At 43.2% G+C, this 21,710-nt stretch overlaps 1 protein-coding gene across 2 annotated transcripts; it reads left to right on the forward strand.

Annotated features, from left to right (window-relative positions):
- The first annotated feature begins 13,212 nt into the window (after positions 1-13,212).
- wasf3a (WASP family member 3a) lies at positions 13,213-18,306 on the forward strand. 2 transcript variants are annotated; one of them, XM_060913339.1, is made up of 9 exons: positions 13,213-13,256; positions 13,977-14,160; positions 14,296-14,430; positions 15,098-15,251; positions 15,717-15,834; positions 15,914-16,140; positions 16,660-16,881; positions 17,009-17,331; positions 18,158-18,306. In XM_060913339.1, the coding sequence occupies exons 2-9, from the start codon at positions 14,028-14,030 to the stop codon at positions 18,304-18,306; spliced, it is 1,461 nt and encodes a 486-aa protein (XP_060769322.1). In that variant the 5' UTR covers positions 13,213-13,256; positions 13,977-14,027. The 2 variants fall into 2 exon arrangements, with proteins under 2 accessions (XP_060769322.1, XP_060769323.1); XM_060913340.1 differs by having other exon boundaries at positions 15,914-16,095.
- Positions 18,307-21,710: the final 3,404 nt, after the last annotated feature.

The raw sequence follows: 21,710 nt of genomic DNA on the forward strand, positions 1-21,710 counted from the left end.
CGAGTGCTGTTTCATTATTTATTATTTCTTCAGTTCTCTCTGTTTATCTTTTCTCACGTCTCATTTGTTCTTGATTCTTCTCTTCCTTTATTTTTCTCTTCTCTTCTTGTTTATTCTCCTTTTCTCCTATGATTTTATTCTATTCTCCTTTGTCCATTTATCTTCTCTTTTTTTGGTCTCTTCTCATTTCTTAACTTCTCTCAGTTTATTTTTTTCTTTCCTATTTCTTTTTTATCTTTCTTTTCTCTTCCTCTGTCTTTTTATCTTCCCTCCATTTATCTTTTCTTTATTTTTTATTTCTCTTTTTTTCTTTCAGTTTATTCTCTTGCTTGGTCTTTTCCTTCTCTTGCTCTTTCTCTTCTCTCGGTTCACCTTCTTTTCTAATAACTTTCTCTTTACCTTCAGCTACGCTCTGACGTTTCCCCTGTTTCATTATTAATCCTCATGAGATTACTGAATGTATAATTTGTAAAAAACTCTTTGAAGAACACTGAAAGGAAAATGGTTCTGAAAGGCGTCGGTGGTCAGGAGCCAGTGGCTGTGTGAGTTACTCAGAACTGCCACTGTGCTAATTAATAAAGCTAACCACGTAATTAGCGGCTATCAGTCATCAGTCAGACATTCTTTAGATCAGAACCTCCTGTGGATCAGAAATGAGAGAGAACTGTGTGCCACTTACAGTCTGAGCCCCAGGGGAGTGAAAGACACCACGGGGTTTAACATCACTCCTCTTATTATTACATCCATTTTATTAACTACTTTTCATCTTTTGGCTTTCATTAACGCTCCATTTATTCACCCAAAGTTTGGTTTCTTTCAATAATAATTTAAAGAAGTTAACTCAGACTTTTTTTGTTACCATGTGACTGATTCAGGATTCAATTATTTCACCTTTAACTACTCCATACATTGTGGTTTTTATCAGGCCAGTGGTGTCTGTTTCTGTCTGTCTGTCTGTCTGTCTGTCTGTTTGTCTCTCTCTCTGTCTATCTGTCTGTCTGTCTGTCTCTCTCTGGAACTTCTTTCTCTAATTCTGTACTTTGTTCTGGTCTCATAAAGGATCAAACATTTTTTTTTCATTCATCTTGTTCTCCAAGTCACAGTATATCACAAACAAGTCATGAATGATCCAAACATGTGGGCTGTATTCATGTCACATCACGTCACATCACGTCATGTCCCTCAAACCTCTGACTATAAAACCTCACACATTAATCCATTTATTTCCAGATTTTTACTTCAGGTTTCTCCACTAATGAGACACTAAAACTAATTTCACCAGATTTCCAGATGCAACACTTGATTAAAGTTTAATTCTAATGTTTAGCACTTGTGAGAAACTTCAGTCTTTTTCTCCTCCGTGTCTCAAAGCTGGTGATGATGGCCGGCTTCTTCTTCATTTCTCCTCTTCCTTCTGGATCGCTCTTTTCCTCCATCCTACTCCTCGTCCTCTCCTCCTCAGTGTTGGTTGAATCCAAACCACTGCCTCAAAGCTTCAACTCCAGAGTAAGTAAATCCACTGACGTGAAATTAATTTCAACAAGTAAACGTTTAAACAGAAGTACACAAAAAGTTCATGTTGTGATTTTAGATCATGATAAAACCTTACTTTAAATTACATTATTCACTGAGCACAAATTATTGTAACCTAAATTATGAACTGATAATAATACAGATTCTAAAACATGAAAATGCTGAAATATTGTCATCAGTTACAGCGGAGATGTAATGAATTAAGACTTCATGTTGAATCTATTGATCACTGACGGAGGTGTTTACTCTCTGAGATGAGGTTAAATGAGATTTACAGCACAGTACTGACATCCTGGTGTCCCATGTGAGGAACAACACCTCCACTCTACTCCAATCCCTCTGCAGATCCTCCACAACCTCTCCATGATGGACAAGTGCTCAGGGAGATCTTTACTCCACAGCGAGGGTTCGGCTGAAGCGAGGATGTCATTGGCGAGATACCAGAGGGACTCACTGAATGAAACTGAATCACTGTATGCTATGGAACATGGGGCGGAGCCTATTGGAGGTTGGCCACACCTACTGATAGACTTCATGGGTCAGCAGAACAAGTTTAAAGGAAGAACCAGGAAGAATGTGAGAGGAAGAGGGACACAGGAGAAGCCGGGTGAATGACAGAGGTGCAGATGGGATGGAGAGATGAAGCGAATGAGGTAACTACTGGTCTGTGTGGTGTTCATAATGAATAATACAAAACATATTGTATTTGATATGTGGAGCTTTAACAGAGAGTCTAAAGCTGAACTTTTCCTCTTTCCTGTCCTGTGTTTCTGTCCCAGGTAAAGGCAGGAGCAGGAGCACAAATGAGGTTTCTGTTTCTATACCCAAGAATTTCAGAGAACACGCAGAAACATTTATGAAAATTGAGTCTGATACTGTAGAGAGAAAATAAATGATTATGAGCACACCATTACTGATGTACTCTGTTTCAAAAACACACACACACACACACACACACACACACACACACACACACACACACACACACAGGTTGTTAACTTCAGCCGTGTCTGTCTCCTTTGTCTGGTTGTACCTTTAGCTGTTTGTAATTTTTGTATAGAAAAATACAAACCCTCAAACTAAAAAGGGTTAGGGTGAATTAAAAGGGCGAATAAAAAGGGTGAATTAAACCCTCAAACTATAAATTATGAAATATTTTCTTGTGGTATGTAGAAATACACTCACCGGCCACTTTAATAGGAACTTGTTGTTGATTCTATGATCCCTGTTCTTGGCTGCAGGAGTGGAACCCAACGTGTTCTTCTGCTGTTGCATGCTGAGATGCTTTTCTGCTCACCACGGTTGTAAAGAGTGATTATATGAGTTACTACAGTGGGGCAAAAAAGTAGTTAGTCAGCCACCAATTGTGCAAGTTCTCCCACTTAAAAAGATGAGAGAGGCCTGTAATTTTCATCATAGGTATACCTCAACTATGAGAGACAGAATGGGGGGAAAGAATCCAGGAAATCACATTGTAGGATTTTTAATGAATTAATTGGTAAATTCCTCTGTAAAATAAGTATTTGGTCACCTACAAACAAGCAAGATTTCTGGCTCTCACAGACCTGCAACTTCTTCTTTAAGAGACTCCTCTGTCCTCCACTCGTTACCTGTATTAATGGCACCTGTTTGAACTCGTTATCGGTATAAAAGACACCTGTCCACAACCTCAAACAGTCACACTCCAAACTCCACTATGGCCAAGACCAAAGAGCTGTCAAAGGACACCAGAAACAAAATTGTAGACCTGCACCAGGCTGGGAAGACTGAATCTGCAATAGGTAAGCAGCTTGGTGTGAAGAAATCAACTGTGGGAGCAATTATTAGAAAATGGAAGACATACAAGACCACTGATAATCTCCCTCGATCTGGGGCTCCACGCAAGATCTCACCCCGTGGGGTCAAAATGATCACAAGAACGATGAGCAAAAATCCCAGAACCACACGGGGGGACCTAGTGAATGACCTGCAGAGAGCTGGGACCAAAGTAACAAAGGCTACCATCAGTAACACACTACGCGGCCAGGGACTCAAATCCTGCAGTGCCAGATGTGTCCCCCTGCTTAAGCCAGTACATGTCCAGGCCCGTCTGAAGTTTGCTAGAGAGCATTTGGATGATCCAGAAGAGGATTGGGAGAATGTCATATGGTCAGATGAAACCAAAATAGAACTTTTTGGTAAAAACTCAACTTGTGTTTGGAGGAGAAAGAATGCTGAGTTGCATCCAAAGAACACCATACCTACTGTGAAGCATGGGGGTGGAAACATCATGCTTTGGGGCTGTTTTTCTGCAAAGGGACCAGGACGACTGATCCGTGTAAAGGAAAGAATGAATGGGGCCATGTATTGTGAGATTTTGAGTGAAAACCTCCTTCCATCAGCAAGGGCATTGAAGATGAAACGTGGCTGGGTCTTTCAGCATGACAATGATCCCAAACACACCGCCCGGACAACGAAGGAGTGGCTTCGTAAGAAGCATTTCAAGGTCCTGGAGTGGCCTAGCCAGTCTCCAGATCTCAACCCCATAGAAAATCTCTGGAGGGAGTTGAAAGTCCGTGTTGCCCAGCGACAGCCCCAAAACATCACTGCTCTAGAGGAGATCTGCATGGAGGAATGGGCCAAAATACCAGCAACAGTGTGTGAAAACCTTGTGAAGACTTACAGAAAACGTTTGATCTCTGTCATTGCCAACAAAGGGTATATAACAAAGTATTGAGATGAACTTTTGTTATTGACCAAATACTTATTTTCCACCATAATTTGCAAATAAATTCTTTAAAATTCAGACAAAGTGATTTTCTGGATTTTTTTTTCTCATATTGTCTCTCATAGTTGAAGTGTACCTATGATGAAAATTACAGGCCTCTCTCATCTTTTTAAGTGGGAGAACTTGCACAATTGGTGACTGACTAAATACTTTTTTGCCCCACTGTATAGCCTTCCTGGCAAAAAAGCTCGAACCAATCTGTCCATTTTCCTCTGACCCTCTCTTATCAACAAGGCGTTTGTTTCCACCCAAAGAACTGTTGCTCGCTCACTCGCTCGCTTGCTCACTCAGTGTTTTTTGTTTTCTGCACCATTCTGTGTAAACTCTAGAGACTGTTGTGTGTGAAAACCCCAGGAGATCAGTAGTTTCTGAAATACTCAAACCAGTTCATCTGGCTCAAGCCAACACCCATACCACAGTGAAAGAAAGTCACACTTTGAGATCGCAATTTTTTTTCCCATTCTGATGTTTGAACATTGTGAACATTAACTGAAGCTCTTGATTTGTATCTGCATGATTTGATGCATCGTGCTGCTCTCGAGGGATCGGCTGATTAGAGAACTGCAGGAAACGGCAGGTGGCTGCGGGGTGTTCCTAATAAAGTGGTCGATGAATATATCTAAGAAAGGTGTGAATTATTACATCTGGAAATTTCATGCAAATGATCTCATAAGACTGGCGTAAAATTTTCCATCAATTTCCCTCCTACCAGCCAAATTTAAAACCTATCAGCCAGTCAGGTTCATGAAGGATAACACGAGACACTTGAACCCATCCAACTACATCCTCCTGAAGATCACACTCAGAGGAGAGAGAGCTGTCTGCCCTCTTCCACATACACATGAGGATCTCACAGATGCACACGATTGGCAGGGGACAGAGAGTTGTGGCAAAATACATTCTGCCCCTCAGACTTAACGTTTTCCCCTGTGACTGTCACCTTTAAAAGCACACTAACACGACACAGCACTCACCTCATTAACATTGTTTCATCACACAACACACAACACCTGCGAACGCTGATTGGGGGAGTGGCCACGTGTGATTGACGAAGTGCTTACTTTTAAATGTCACTATGCTGCATCCGTAGCTAGGGAGGGAGTGTAGCGCAGCAGAGCAATGCAGAGCTCCGTTTGGTTCCTGTGCGAGCGTGAAGGTGCGATTCTGGAGTAGAAGCTAAACCGAGTGGAACACTTGTACATTGTTGCTGATGACGGAATTTGCGGCGGAGATTTGCAAGCCGACCCAAGCAAGATTTCCATGACAGAGGAACATCGCAAGCCACAGGTGAGAGGGGCTAATAGCTACTTCAAGACGATGCGGGAAGCGGATGGCTAAGGTCTGTTGAAGCTTCGGATCCAGGACAGTCCAGTTTACACAGCCAGCTCCAGAACTGTGAGTTAAATCCACCCGCCCCTTGCTGCTCGTTTACCAAGCACTACGGGAACTACAAATGCTCTCTCTCTCTCCACACACGCTAACATTCACAAACATACAAGCCCAAACACACACCCACACACATGAGCACTGGGTTTACACGACATTTTTTTTTAATTTTTCATGCCCCTTTCGCTGTATTGGAAGCATAAGGTCATTTTGGAGTTGTATTGATGCCATTATTTTTTTTTGTGTGTGAATAAGTAAACAGAATATGCACGTTTAAAACCTACTTCTTGTTATTGTTTTATTATTGCTGGCGGTGGTTACTCTTAGTTAAGTGGCAGGATTTTGGGCCTGCTTGGCACCCGAACTAAAATTATACTTGAACCTTGGGTAGCACCGTTACAGAATTGGCACCCGAACAGGGACTTGAACTGTAATTAATGGGACTTGAACTGCTTAGTGACTGCTCCTTGGACTTTTTGGACTTGTGGGACACTTTAAAAAAAAAAAAAAACTACTGTTGAATTGAGCGCTGTATTGATGGTGGTGTGTATGCTATGCTGTGCCATCACTGCTATGCTGTGTTATCACTGATACTGTGCTGATATTGGTGTTTTGAACCTGTGCTCAGGTCTGTGTTGAATTTTTATCACACTGCTGAATTTTCTTTGTATGATAATTGCCTGGGTATTTCCCTATTGTGTTTACATGTCTCTTTGGTAGCTGTGTAACTTGTTACTTTTCAAGTGGGGTACATTTTGCTACAAACATACAGACACACAAAAAACACAAACATTTCAAACATCATTTTTCACATCATTTAATAATCAATAACACAACCTTTAGTGCATGGTGAGCTGTCTAAAGCCGCTATGTCAGAACGGGAGAGCCACATAGACATCCCCACGTCTCCTGAGACACAAACCTCACCACCTGACATAAGCACACCTCAAATTGAGCATCGGGTGTTCCTCCATCCTCCTTGGCATAGCGATGCCTCTTTCATTCTTACTAGCCCTGGACTTCTTGGTACTGCTACTGCAGACCAGCTGTCTACTGTGTCTACAGCGCCCCCTTCATTGACCGCTGAGCCGTCCAACCTGCTAACAGCTGCGCTACAGACTACTGGTTCAGACTACACTCAGGCCGCAGCTGCCTCTCCATTAGATATGGATTTGGACACTTCTCCATCATGGTCTTCAGACACCTCAGTGCAGCGTGACTTGCCTACAGAGCTCCCAACGCCAGCATGAAAGCTCGGCGCACTGGCGCTAAAAACTCCTGACAACTGGGCCCTGATATTTCAGAAACTGGAACAACAGGACGCTCAACTCGGTAAGGTCACTAAACTAGTAGCCAGGAGCCGCTTTCACTTGGAGGCCAAGTTGGAGGTAGTGTCTGAAATGGCAAAAACAGAATTCACAAAACTCAGTGCAGCACTCACAGCTAGTACACAGAAAACAGAGAATGAATGGGATAAGTTGCTGAAGGCCATTAAAACCATTATCACAGAAGAAGTTAAAAACCAAAGTATTACACAACTGGAAGAAATCCGCTTCATGGTCGAACAGTTACAGGCCGAGGTACAGCAGGAGATCTTGTCCCAGAGGAGGGCTGTTGCAGCAGACTGTGGACACCGGTCACAGAATATGGACAGCTGTGTTAGAATTACCAACCAGATAAACACATCTTTAGGACATCTACCAGCACACATAACAAAAGAGTACAACATACTTACCAACAAGATAACAGAGTTAGAGAAAAAATTTGAGCAACACGTCTCAACCACATCTCCTCTTACTGGCATGAGGCCATCAGTAACCCCACACACTACAGCTACAGCCACTCCAGCTTCACTGCCCAGCCTTTCCAGCTTCATGCCCACAACGCCACCTACTGGAACAAGGTCTGGTCATCTAAAAGTTCTAAAACTGTCATTTCCTACCTTTGGCAAGGCAAGCGATGATCCAGACCCTGTCCTTTACCTCTCTAAGTGCCGTGACTTTCTAGCCATTCACCCTCTGTCTGACGCAGAGATTCTGGCTACCTTCCGAACTATCCTGCATGGCACAGCCAGAGATTGGTGAGAGATTGCCATGACTGAGGTCCTTACCTGGGCCCAGTTCCAGAAAAAGTTTCTGTCAGCGTTCCTGTCTGATGATTACAAAGAGGAGCTCACGGACTGAGTACGAAACCGACGGCAGAAAGAAAACGAGTCCATCCATGATTTTGCCTTCTCTCACCATGCCCTTTGTAAACAATGGAAACCCACTATGACTGAGGCTGAGATAGTGAAGCTCATTCTAAAAAATGTCAAACCACAGCTGGCTACCTACCTACGGGGTCGGGCTCAGAATGTTGAAGAATTGGTGAAGCTCAGCCATCAGCTGGAAAAAGACTTAGAACAACAGTCCTTGTATGAAACACAGCATGGTACGCATGACAAAAGTGCACAGAGGGCGAAAAACACTCCCAAATCTACAGACTTGGACACGCCTTCTATTATGTGCTGGCACTGTAAAGGTCAACATCCCTCTGGCTCTTGCCCTCAATACCAACCATCTCCTGGAGGCCGTCAGTCCACACAACACCGTCCCAAGAACACGTCTCGACCATCTAAGCCAGCACAGCAGGGCAATGGCAACATCAACCCTACCACTACAAAGAGTTCGAAGAACCAGATCAAAGGTATGTCTACCACAACACCGGGAAGCACCTTCAATATTCCCCGGCAGCTGGTAGTCACAGTCAACATCGGACCTTGGAATGGCAGGGCTATCAGTGATACTGGGGCAAGCTACACACTCATCCACGAACAGGTCTGGAAGGCTCTCAAAAGGCCCAAGGAAGACCTGGAGCCTTGGACAAGCGGACCTCTCTTCCTCGCTAATGGAGAGACTGAGACGCCCCTTGGAAAGGCTGAAGTAACCGTCAACTTGGGTGAGGTTTCATGCACATATGAGGTGGCAGTCCTGTCCCCAAAAGCTTTGGGCTACAAAGCAGTTCTTGGCCTCGATTACTTATTTCACAGCGGACTGCAAATCCATGCAGCTGACTGTCAGTACAGTTTCAAGGGGAGACCAGAGATATATCTGTTCCAGCAGAATGATGAACAAACCACACTGCACCACTCGGGGCTACTCTTATGTCTTGCATACCCCCTCCTTGCTTGCCCCCACAGCCTGTGGCACTCACCGCTCAAGACTACATTGATCTTGCAGTAGAGAATGCTGAGGTGAAAGAGTGGGAAAAGGCTGGTCTTAGACAGCTTCTGGAGTCCAAACCAGATCTATGTTCTTTGAAGCCAGGAAGGACTGACGTGTTAAAGCACCACATCCATACCATCAGTGAAGTGCCGATCAAGCAAAAACCCTACAGGATGTCTGCGCAAAAATGTCAAGTCGTGGAGCAGCATCTGAAGGACATGCTTGATCAAGGTGTGATCGAACCATCTTACTCCGGGTGGACCTCACCAGTCGTCCTTGTCCCAAAGAAATGTGGAACACTTAGGTTCTGTGTTGATTACAGAAAGTTAAATGCAGTCACAGAAACCGACGCATACCCACTGCCCAACATCAATGAACTACTAGAGTCACTTGCCGGCTCCACTGTCTTCTCCACTCTAGACCTAAACAGTGGCTATTGGCAGGTCACCATGGACACCGCAAGTGTGGCCAAGACAGCTTTTGTGACCCACATGGGCACTTTCCAGTTCAGAGTCATGCCTTTTGGACTCAAAAATGCTCCAGCCAGTTTCCAATGCTTAATGGATCTGGTGTTGGCTGAGCTTAAAGTAAAAGTGTTTCTAGTGTACCTAGATGATATTGTGATCTACTCACCGTCCATCCAACGTCATTTCCAAGACCTTCATGCCGTTCTGGAAAAGCTTCAAGCAGCAGGACTCACCTTGAACCTGAAAAAGTCCAAGTTCTGCATGAAGGAGATTAAGTACCTGGGCCATGTCATCTCTGCCCAAGGAACCACTGCAGACCCCATGAAGGTGGAGGCCATCAAGGCTTACCCGGCTCCAACAATGATCAAGGAGGTGCAGAGATTCCTTGGCCTTGCAGGATGGTACCACCGGTTTGTACCTGGATTCTCTCAAATTGCAGAAGCACTCAACACTCTCAAGAAGAAAGGTCGTGTCTTCCAGTGGGATGAGAAGGGTGAGAAAGCTTTTCAAACCTTAAAAGGCCACCTTACGTCTCCTCCTGTCCTTGGTCATCCTGACCTAGAACTTCCTTTCTTCGTCTACACAGACGACAGTGACTTGGGGCTTGGTGCCATCTTGGCACAAAAGAAGGGGATCGGCCATGAAGAGGTCATTGCTTTCGCAAGCAGAAGTTTAAACAAGGCTGAAAGGAACTACTCCGCGATGGAGAAGGAATGTCTCACGGTCGTCTGGGCGCTGGAAAAATGGCAGCACTATCTGGAACCCAAACTGTTCACAGTAGTGACTGACCATGCCTCCTTGCAGTGGGTATTCAGCAGCACCAAGACCTCCAGTCGTCTCCTCCATTGGGCCCTTCGCCTTCAGAAGTTCAACTTTATCATTGAATACTGCAAAGGGAAACTCAATGTAGCAATGTACGCCCTTTCTCGATGTCCTGTGGGGCCTTCGTGCATGTTGGCTGTGAGCCAAAAGGAACCACAAGATTTTCCCTTCTCCACCATGACCTTGTGGGAGGAACAGCACAAAGATCCCCAGATAGAGAAACTCATGAAAGATCTGGCTGAAGGCTGTGAAGACGTCGGAGAGAACTACGCCGTGGTTGATCTGCTTTACAGAATGATCAAGCTGGATGATGATGACAAGAAGCATCACTTTCGTGTGTGGATACCAAAGACACTAATACCTCCACTCCTGGCAGCATACCATGACTCCCCCTGGTGTGGACACCAAGGTATGTTCAAGACCTACAAACGTATTCACAACGTGGCTTTCTGGCCTAAGATGTGGGACGAAGTGCGGAGCTATGTTTGTGCCTGTACAGTTTGCCAGACACGCAAAGGAGACAACCAGAAGCCATGTGGGAAACTCCAACAAACCACTGTGAGCTATCCCAATGAGATGCTTGGAGTTGACCTCATGGGACCTCTACCCCGCAGTCCGGACAGACATGAATATCTACTTGTCCTCGTCGATTATTACACCCGTTGGGTAGAGTTATTTCCCCTCCGTACAGCATCTTCTGCCGTGGTAGCCCACATCATCCGTGATGAAATACTTACCCGCTGGGGCATACCCGATTATATCCTGTCTGATAGAGGGCCTCAGTTTGTGTCCAGCTTGTTCAAGGAACTCTGTCACACCTGGTCAGTCACCCCCAAACTTACCACAACGTACCATCCACAAACCAACCTGACTGAAAGGGTTAACAGGAATCTGAAATCTATGATCGCATCCTATGTCTCAGATAACCATCGAAAATGGGACCAGTACTTACCTGAATTCCGATTTGCCCTCAACTCCGCTGTTCATGAGACGACTGGGACTACTCCTGCCGAGCTGCACCTTGGGAGAAAGCTGCGTAGTCCCATGGACAAACTCCTCAGAGGACAAAACCTTACCCCTGACGACGCCGGATACGATGTTGTGCGACACCTAAAAGACCTGCAAAAGAAAGCACACATTAGCAGTAAGAAAGCAAAGGCAAGACAACTTAGGAACTACAAAAAGAACAGAAAAGAAGTTCAGTACGTACCTAAGGACAGAGTGTGGGTGCGCAACCATGCTCAGTCATCTAAGGCCAAACACTTTTCTGCAAAGCTGGCACCAAAGTGGAAGGGACCCTACAGAGTCTTGCGGCAGTTGGGCCCTGTGAACTTTGAGGTGGTATGGGAAGACTCTGGGGAAGACCTGAGCAATGTCCACGTCAACAACCTCAAACTCTGCTTTCCCACAGCAGCTGAGATTGAGAGACAAGAAATGGAGGCACTGTCTAAAGTCTTTGAGGATGACTCCGATGATGAAGACTTTCTCAGCTTCACTTAGACTCATGTCTCTTGCCAACCATGGGTTGTCTTCCCATGGAGGGGGGGAATGTGGCGAAATACATTCTGCCCCTCAGACATAACGTTTTCCCCTGTGACTGTCACCTTTAAAAGCACACTAACACGACACAGCACTCACCTCATTAACATTGTTTCATCATGCAACACCTGCAAACACTGATTGGGGGAGTGGCCACGCGTGATTGACGAAGCGCTTACTTTTAAATGTCACTATGCTGCATCCGTAGCTAGGGAGGGAGTGTAGCGCAGCAGAGCAGTGTAGAGCTCCGTTTGGTTCCTGTGCGAGCAAAGCGTGAAGGTGCGATTCTGGAGTAGAAGCTAAACCGAGTGGAACACTTGTACATTGTTGCCGATGACGGAATTTGCGGCAGAGATTTGCAAGCCGACCCAAGCAAGATTTCCGTGACGGAGGAACATCGTAAGCCACAGGTGAGAGGGGCTAATAGCTACTTCAAGACGATGCGGGAAGCGGATGGCTAAGGTCTGTTGAAGCTTCGGATCCAGGACAGTCCAGTTTACACAGCCAGCTCCAGAACTGTGAGTTAAATCCACCCGCCCCTTGCTGCTCGTTTACCAAGCGCTACGGGAACTACAAACGCTCTCTCTGTCTCCACACATGCTAACATTCACAAACATACAAGCCCAAACACACACACACACACACCCACACACATGAGCACTGGGTTTACACGACATTTTTTTTTCATGCCCCTTTCGCTGTATTGGAAGCATAAGGTCATTATGGAGTTGTATTGATGCCATTATTTTTTTGTGTGTGTGAATAAGTAAACAGAATATGCACGTTTAAAACCTACTTCTTGTTATTGTTTTATTATTGCTGGCGGTGGTTACTCTTAGTTAAGTGGCAGGATTTTGGGCCTGCCTGGCACCCGAACTAAAATTATACTTGAACCTTGGGTAGCACCGTTACAGAGTATGCCTCTCCCACCCCGACAGCGTGGTCAGATTTGGAGATAAATATTCATATACATGCAGAAGATTTTAATTTTATAATTTTGATAATTAAGAGGTCAGCTAAACGTACAGCCCATGGAGAGAAAGCTGCAATGTTTCTGTTCATTTCTTTGGAACAGAGATTAATAATTGTGAAACCGATATATAAAAATAATTTCAGACAAAAGTTTCACAGATGTTTGCAGAGTTATGAGCTGCAGGAGCTGGACAGAGACTCATCCGCAGATGCTGTTCATCAGGGAAGTTCACACACTGCTGCTGCTGTGAGGCTGAAATCAGCGCCAATGCAGCCACCGAGTAATAATCCAGAGATGAGCACAATATTTACGATTTATACAAGCTGTTTATTTAATCTATTTATTTATTAATTAATCATTGTCAACATTTAAAAACCTTTTACCACAACATTCACGCCTGTCACGCGACGCTCCAATCTGATTGGTCCACACACTTCAATATGCTTTTGATGCTGAGAGATGAATGGCGCACCTGCCCGCCCATCAGAATTCCAAGCCCCGCCCCCTGCAGGATTCAGTGACGGGATACTCATACGGAATGATCTGGAGGTAAAAAGTCGCGTTTGGTGAGAAAGTTTTTGATTTATTCCTGATCAGCTCGGTGTGTTATGGATGTTAATGTCCTGGTGTCGTGTTTATTTCCGGTTTGATTCAACTCTGAGTGTTTTGTGTCGGATATTAGAGCAGTTTTCTAATTCATCATTTCTGTTTTTTTTTATTATATTTAATGTATATATTGTGTACTAATAGAGCAGTGTGTGTGTGTTTACCATAATAAAGCGCTTAAAACGAATTATACAAATAGACATGCACATGCAAGAAGAAGAAGAAGTTGTATTTATATGGCACAGATTTTCTCATATACATATATTTAGTTTAAAATAAATTATGATGTTGATGAATGTAAATGTGTGCGTCCTGGAAATCTCTTAAAATCCAGTGTTTTGGAGAAGATTCCTGCATGTTGGGGATCAGGACTAATGTGGTATGCATGAGCTGAACATGACTGACGTGTGTGTGTGTTTAATCCTGAGAATCTGAGTGTGCTGAGCTGTACACACTCCTCTGATGAGCTTTACAGAAAGCAGATTTACTGCTTTAGGTCACTGAGAGTCACTGGACTCTCCTTCTGCTTCTCACTTTATTTATCATATGATTGTTTTAATTACTACTTATTTCCTCTGACTGTCTCACTGATTGCATGCATGCCTGTCTGATTGCCTCTCTCTTAATTTTTAATCTCATACATTGTCTTTATAAGAGAAAGTGTAATTCTGTGTCCACAGGTACTCGTGTGTGTGTGTGTGTGTGAGAGAGAGAGAGAGAGAGAGAGAGACATGCCCTTGGTGAAGAGGAGCATTAAGCCACATCATGTGTGTCGGGTCGCTGTACCTGAGAGTGTCGGCTGTGAACTGGAGTGTGTAACAAACAACACACTGTCTTCCATCATCCACCAACTCAGCAGCCTCAGTACGACACACACATACAAATCATGTGTGTGTGTGTGTGTGTGTGTGTGAGAGAGCGAGACAGAGAGAGAACAGATTTCTTTATATATTGTATGGATTTATGTTCCATATAATTAAAATGTTGTGTATTTTTCAGGTAAACATGCGGAGGACGTGTTCGGAGAGCTGTTCAATGAAGCAAACGGTTTTTACATGCGTGCAAACTCACTGCAGGACCGACTGGACCGGCTTGCTGTCAAAGTCACACAGCTGGACTCCAACATCGAGGAAGGTCAGAAAGGTCACAGGGGTCAAGGGTCAGAATAATATAGGCAGGTGTAAAGATATGTCTCAGTCAAAAAAAAAAAAAACATCACTCAAAGAAAATGTGAATAGGAACAAGGAAATGACATCAAGGAGTGCCACCGTCAGGAGGGACTGGAACACACACACGCACACACGCACAAAAGACATGATCTCTGACAATAATCTCATTTTATTTTGATATAAATCCCCCTGAGGCGGCACGGTGGTGTAGTGGTTAGCGCTGCCGCCTCACAGCAAGAAGGTTCTGGGTTCAAGCCCCGTGGCCGACAAGGGCCTTTCTGTGTGGAGTTTGCATGTTCTCCCCGTGTCCGCGTGGGTTTCCTCTGGGTGCTCCGGTTTCCCCCACAGTCCAAAGACATGCAGGTTAGGTTAACTGGTGACTCTAAATTGACTGTGAGTGTGAATGGTTGTCTGTGTCTCTGTATCAGCCCTGTGATGACCTGGCGACTTGTCCAGGATGTACCCCACCTTTCGCCCTTAGTCAGCTGGGATAGGATCCAGCTTGCCTGCGACCCTGTAGAACAGGATAAAGCGGCTGGAGATGAGATGAGATGAGAAATCCCCCTGGCGTTAACAGGACACTCCCGTCTCTCTCTCTCTCTCTCTCTCTCTCTCTCTGTCTCTGTGCACAGTGTCTCTGCAGGACATTAACATGTGGAAGGCCTTTAGAAGCTCCACTGCAGAGGATCAGCAGGTCATGTCCCGTATCAGCATCCCAAGCCCTGTAGCTGAGATGTACAGCAGCTGTGAGAAACCGCCAGCACTCAGTGTGCTCTCCACCTACAGGTGAGACAAACAGCGCAGGATATTCCAGAATAATCTGGATTATCAGGATTATATTTCTTTTACCAGCAGCTGAACTGAGACCGAAAGGGTCCTCACTGCAAAAGTCCAAGGGGGTGGAGCTGGATCTGATCCAAATCCTCCTATAAGCTTATGCTGTGTCCCCTGTCCCCTAACCCCTAGCTCATGAGACGCCGTAAAACACAGAACAATAAACACACACATCCAGGCTGAAACACACTCCACCCTGAGACAGTTGGTTTGACTCTACCCACATGAGAGGCGCAGGATCAGGTGTAAATTGGTCATTTTGACCCGAGCAGAACAAATATTTATTCCAGTGAATTTAACGAAAAGTAATAATTTGCACACACAGTAATGTGTTTAGGACATACATCATAGCATAATTACTTTAATTAATCATCATCATCATGTAATCACAGGGATTATTTCTCTTTTTCTCCACAGAGAGGATCATGTGGATGGAATGAAGTTCTACACGGATCCTTCTTATTTCTTTGACCTGTGGAAGGAAAAAATGCTTCAGGACACTGAGGACAAGAGGAAAGAGAGGAGAAGACAGAGAGTGAGACACTTCTCTTCTCTCTCAGTGTCTCTCTCAGTGTCTGTCTCTCTTAGCCTCTCTCTCGCTTTCTCTCTCTCAGGAGCAGAGGTGTGTTGAGGATGGAACGTTACAGCGGGAGGTCCGAAAAGTGCGTAAAGCACGAAATCGTCGTCAGGAGTGGAACATGATGGCATTTGATAAAGAGCTGCGTCCAAATCATCCAGATCCTCACACTGTCCAGCAGGGGGCGATATCTGATAGCTCACTGTCTCCTGAGGCCAGGTGGAGTGGACACGGACACACACACACGTTTGTGTCGATATCCTTGTGAGGACCTTCCATCGACATAATTATTAATGCTATGCCTGAACCTAAACCTGATCTTAACCTCAGTAATGAAAAGGAAACTTTTTGGCTCTTTTATTTATTTCTTTTTGTTAAACAACAAGAATAACAATTTCCTTGCGGGGACCATCCAAATGTCCCCATAAGTTAGAAATTGTCAGATTTTACTCTCCTTGTGGAGACATTTGGTCCTCAGTAGTACACACACACACACACACACACACACACACACACACACACACTAACAGAAAGTTTACATAGACAGTCAGAATCCACCTGAGAAGAGAGTAATGCAAAAAAATAAGTAAAACAGAGACACAAGTTATATAGAGTTAAAGAGTAAATATAGAGTTAATATCCGCAGCTGAAAACTTTGTTGCATGTGTAATTGAGACAGTTCTGATTTCTGTAATCATTATGGGCAAAAACTAAAGGCTAAGAAACAAATTTAAAAAAAAAAAGTAAAGATTTAATCAGTAAAACCCATTTTCTTTCCAACAGACCTCACTGTTCAGACATTCCTGACCACACCCACTTTCTGCCTGATCATGCTTTGCCCAGTTCCAGTGAAGGGGTGGAGCATGAGTACCAAAGCATTGGTGGACCAGTGGGCGTGGCTGGTAGTGTTCCTGCTGGATGCAGTTTAAATTCGTCTTCCTTTTTGAACATGCCCACAGGGGGCGGAGTTAATGGAGACATCATACTTCCACCTGTAGATTATAGGTAATGAGCATCATCTGAAAATTTTATATTATATATAATGTGTATATGTGATATATAAGCTTGGTTTTGCTTTTTACAATAGCTAGTTGTCTCTCTCTCTCTCTCTCTCTCTCTCTCTCTCTCTCAGTTTGATGGAATATTATGCCAGTTCCAGTTCTCTTCCTCCTCCTCCAGCTCCCATCATCCCCTCATCACAGACTGCTTTTGCCACGCTCATAACACCCCCAGCCCCACCCTCTTCCCATCCTGGTCCCTCCAGCTCTGCTTTATCCTATCCCCTGCCACCTGTCCCACTTCCTGGGCCACTTCTAACCCCACCCCCTCCAGGACCACCACCTCCACCGATACTTCCTGTTCCATCTCACCTGGTGGGAAGAGAGGAGGGGCGGAGCCAGGAGTCTCAGACAATCACAGACAGGCGCAGTGACTTGCTGTCAGCTATACGCATGGGTGAGTGTGTGTTACACTGAACAGCAAACAGTGAATTCAAGAATTCCCACTCTGATTCCAGACTATATTTAAAAAAAATTCCCACCTGTACTTCTGGAATTTGGAGTTTAGTTCTCTAATTTTTCCTAAGAATTCCTACTTCTACAGCTTCCACTCTTTTTTTTTTTCTGGAATTTTTCCAAATAATTCCCTGTGTACTTCTGGAATTTCAACCCTACCACAAGTCCTACTTCTGCTTCTAGAATTTTTCTTAATACAATTCCCCTTATACTTATGGAATTGCGACACTGTATCTCGAATTTGTCCTGAAAATTCTCAGTCATGCTTCTAACATTTCAGTTTTGCTTCAAGATGGCTTCCAAAAATTCCCCTGTGTTCTCTGCTGCAGTTCTAGAATTTTTTCCCTCTGGTTCTTCACTTATATATTCACAGCTCAAAGACTCCCACTGCAGTTTTAGATTCTCCTTGTGTTTCTAGATTTCTGATGTTATTATGAGACATTATACTGTTTTAGATGGTGTGGGTCTAGAATTTTTCTTGCGCTTCCAGAACGACCCGTGGCCTCCTGTCATTATTGGTTCGTTTCTGGACTCTCCTTTGTGAATCAAGATTTTTGTCTCCGCTTCATTAGTGTTTTGTTTGTTTGTTAGCTTTTTAATTTTCATTTTATTTCTAGAATTTTCAGTTTGGGTCCATGATTGTCACAGTTGAGCTTAAATGTCCTTGTTCTCAAAAAATCCCTGGATGGTTTTAGAATTCTCAGCACAGCTCTAGACTATAAAGGGCAATTAAAAAAAAACCTCTCTGAAAGTGTGTGTTTTTCCAGGTATTCGGCTAAAGAAGGTTCAGGAGCAGCGAGCAATGAGGGAATGTTCAGAAAATGATGTAGCTTCCATCCTGTCCAGACGCATCGCCGTCGAGTACAGCGACTCCGAGGACGAGTCGGAGCTGGACGTCAACGACTGGTCTGACTGAGACTGAACACACACACACACACACACACACACACACACACACACAAAGAGTAACAAAGCGACACAGGAAAGCATCAAGTCTTAACCAGGTTTGCCAGAAGGGGGCGCCCTGCTGTAAATCTCACAGCGGAATCAATAGAAACGACATGTCACTTCTTAAGTGAACAGCTACTGTAAGACTGTTGATCTTCACAAAGTATTGGCACCCCATTTACCCCATCCCTCAGTGCACAAGGTCCAGCGCTGAACAGATATGTTTCAGTTGGATGACACTCAAACGGTGTGTTAGTTTTTATTTATTCTTATTTATTTATTTATTATTAATTTAGTATTTTATTATATTCTGTCTTTCTTCTCAACCTGCTGCGTAAATAAGATCTCAGATTTACAGCAAATACGGAGCTGCTAATGACTTTTTAAATTGATGTAGCATCTTTTAATATAATAATATGCTTCACTTTAGAGATATAAAATATAAATACAACAGATTTTTTAAAATGAAAAACTAACCACTAAGTGGCACTGTCTGACTTGAAACTCTCCAAAAAACCCTCTCTAAATTCTTTTCAGTATCAACATTTCAGATCATTCATCACACCAGATTATATTATCTTCTGAAAAGTGAGTGTTAATCTGTGTAATATCAGGTGTGTGTGTGTGTGTGTGTGTGTGTGTGAGAGAGAGAGAGAGAGAGAGCGCATCAGGACTAAACCTGGCAAACATTATTGTGTCATTTTGACATTAAAATTGATTTAACACATTAATCGGGTTTAATCTTTAATCTTCTGCCTGAATCCAGTCTAAACATCTCCAGCATAAACACGTTAACAGCTGAGCCGTTAACATCAACTCACTCTAAACACACTTCTGGTTTAAGATGGTTTAAGATGGTTGACTCTGCACTTAAACACTCTCCAGTGATCAGCACTGGAGGAAATGAAGCCCATTAGGTCTCCAGCAGGACAGAGAAAAGCTGGATAAATGCTCGAGGGTCTGGAAGAGGAGTGTGTTTTGTGACGCCCCCTGCGCCTTTCTGCCAGCCTGCCTTGTTTACCTGCTTTTTCATCAGCAGTAATTTACATCTGGTGCCTGTATTTAATGAAAGAGATCCTGGACGAGCCCCTATTCTGTTCATTTATTTATTTGTTTGTTTGATTGATCGATTGATTGACATATAATCTTTAGATCAGATTTGGTAAACTTTAACCAGGTAATTAGACTTAAAGTATAATTATTTCACTGTAACAACTATAACATCTTTGTGTCTGATTCTCATATCTCCAGCTGTAATATAAATTTATTTTTTAAAAGTTTAGGATTTTCTTGTGACGCATCACAGACCACTGGAGGTCTCCAGACACCATTGATGGTTTTTACAGAAATTCCAGAACATTCTCAGTATGTTTTATTAATTTGGGAAAATCAGATAGACGATGAATAAGCTTTTCCAACCTGCTTTTTTTTTTTCTCTCGTGTGTGTGTGTGTGTGTTTTTTTTTTTTTAAAGAATCTGGAGTCAAGTGCACTCGCACCTCAAGTACCATTAGGTGCCGAATATATTAACCAACACTTACAACTAATCTAATCCACTAATCTAATTAATTTGGAAAAGACGAAGGCAGGAGACAGAATGCTGCTGATTTCTCTCAGCTCGAGACAGAGACACAAAAGCCCAGGATTAAAATCTAATAATGACTCTGAGATTCACTCAGGCCCTCCGTCATGAATAGAAGTAGTTAATGACATTCTGTTTGTTCCACAGCACAAGAGCAGTTGTTTAAATGAACATCAGTCCAAGTGAACGCCAGTGTCAAGTTTATGAAAGTCTTTAGGACAGATGAGTTTACGCTTCTGTGCCGTTTCTCGGTAACATCACAAGCAATGTTTTCTTTACAATGTCTTATTAACTTCAAGAGAGAAAAAAGAGAGACGGCTGTTTATAGCTGCTATAAGAACAGGAAGCATCAGGTAACTATAAATGGATAAATGATGTTCTAAGTTAAAAAGCAACCTGTAATTTTTGCTATATCACTGTAGAATAAGAGGAATAAAACACTGAGTGAGATGCTGTTAGTTGAGAACACCTTCAGGGTGGTAAGAATAATTCTGTTTCATCACACCATCATTATTTTTACTATTTTTATTTGAATATTATATTTGAATAAAGCAGCTATATGTAATGTATAAATATTCTTTCATAGCTGGAGATGAATAAAGAACAAACTCAGAAACACAATCTGGTGAGCGGATGTATGTTTATGCTGTTTATTTATACACACACACACACACACACACTGCACCTGGTTATCTGTTTGGTTTCTTTCACATTCTTTCTCACACTCGGCTCCTGTTGTTTCCAAGAAATGTGAATAGATTTTTTAGTGGAATTAAAAAACTCAGGCCACATCAAGTGCCGATGTTGCCCCACTACCCTTCCCTTTCCCCTAAGGGTTGTTTTCTTTCTTTTTTTATTACACACACACACACACACAGAGCTCAGAAAGTTCCCATCATGATCTCCTACAGGCTCAGAGCTGTTTTTGCTGTTGGTGTAAGTGGTGAATGCAGCCATGCTAAGATTATTAAATCACTGTTTTACCACTCGACTTAATCCTCAGCCTATACAAAAGTAAACCATAAAGAGGCAGGGGGGTCTGAGAGTGTGTGTGTGTGAGTGAGGAGAAGGAGGGTACGATTATTGAGGGTAAATTCTTGACAGATCTTTTCTGACGGTTGGTTTTCCCACCGTTTCCACAGATCTGAGGTGACTGAATCATCTTGAATTCCTGTGTGTACAGAAAAGTTCTTATGGGGTGTGTGTGTGTGTGTGTGTGTGTGTAGACTGGAGAAAGTTTTTAAATTGAGATTTTTTGGGAAAAGTAAGACTCTAATGCAGTCTCCCTGTAATGTGGTGTATAACAGTGGCGGCTGGTAGTCTTTCAAACAGGGGAGGCTGGTCGGTGATGATATTTCCAGATTTTAAAAGAAAAAACACATCAATTTTGCCCATACTCTTGCCTCTGATCTGGCTGATTGTTGGCAGGGTCACAAACTGTGAAATAACAGGTTCTTTTGGCCCATTAGCCTACTGTCCAATATACATGATGGTGGTGTTGGGGGGGGGGTATCTTTTTAACATTTTATATTTTAAAATTGTGGCATGTTGTTTAAAAATTGACCTCGACTGTGTTTTTGTTTAAAAATGTTTTCCAAATTGTAGCTGTGTTTAATTCATATCCAGAAAAACATATATTCCAATATAATATACTCAGCATAAACATTTTAAATAGATTCTATATTTTTGGTCCATCCATGACATATTACTAAAGTAGCCTATTTACTGTTGTTGATGTGGGTCACTTGCAGTTAGCCAATTCACTTTCTCGTACCAGGAGAGCTGAAAGGA

This window comes from Neoarius graeffei, chromosome 28 (genome assembly GCF_027579695.1).
Source record: "Neoarius graeffei isolate fNeoGra1 chromosome 28, fNeoGra1.pri, whole genome shotgun sequence".
Lineage (NCBI taxonomy): Eukaryota > Metazoa > Chordata > Actinopteri > Siluriformes > Ariidae > Neoarius > Neoarius graeffei.

Excerpts from the sequence above, each read along its gene's own strand:
- wasf3a (XM_060913339.1), top strand. The coding sequence starts at position 14,028 with ATGCCCTTGGTGAAGAGGAGCATTAAGCCACATCATGTGTGTCGGGTC. Across the intron at positions 14,161-14,295 it reads CCACCAACTCAGCAGCCTCA|GTAAACATGCGGAGGACGTG; the intron begins GTACGACACACA and ends TGTATTTTTCAG. Across the intron at positions 15,835-15,913 it reads AAGAGAGGAGAAGACAGAGA|GAGCAGAGGTGTGTTGAGGA; the intron begins GTGAGACACTTC and ends TCTCTCTCTCAG.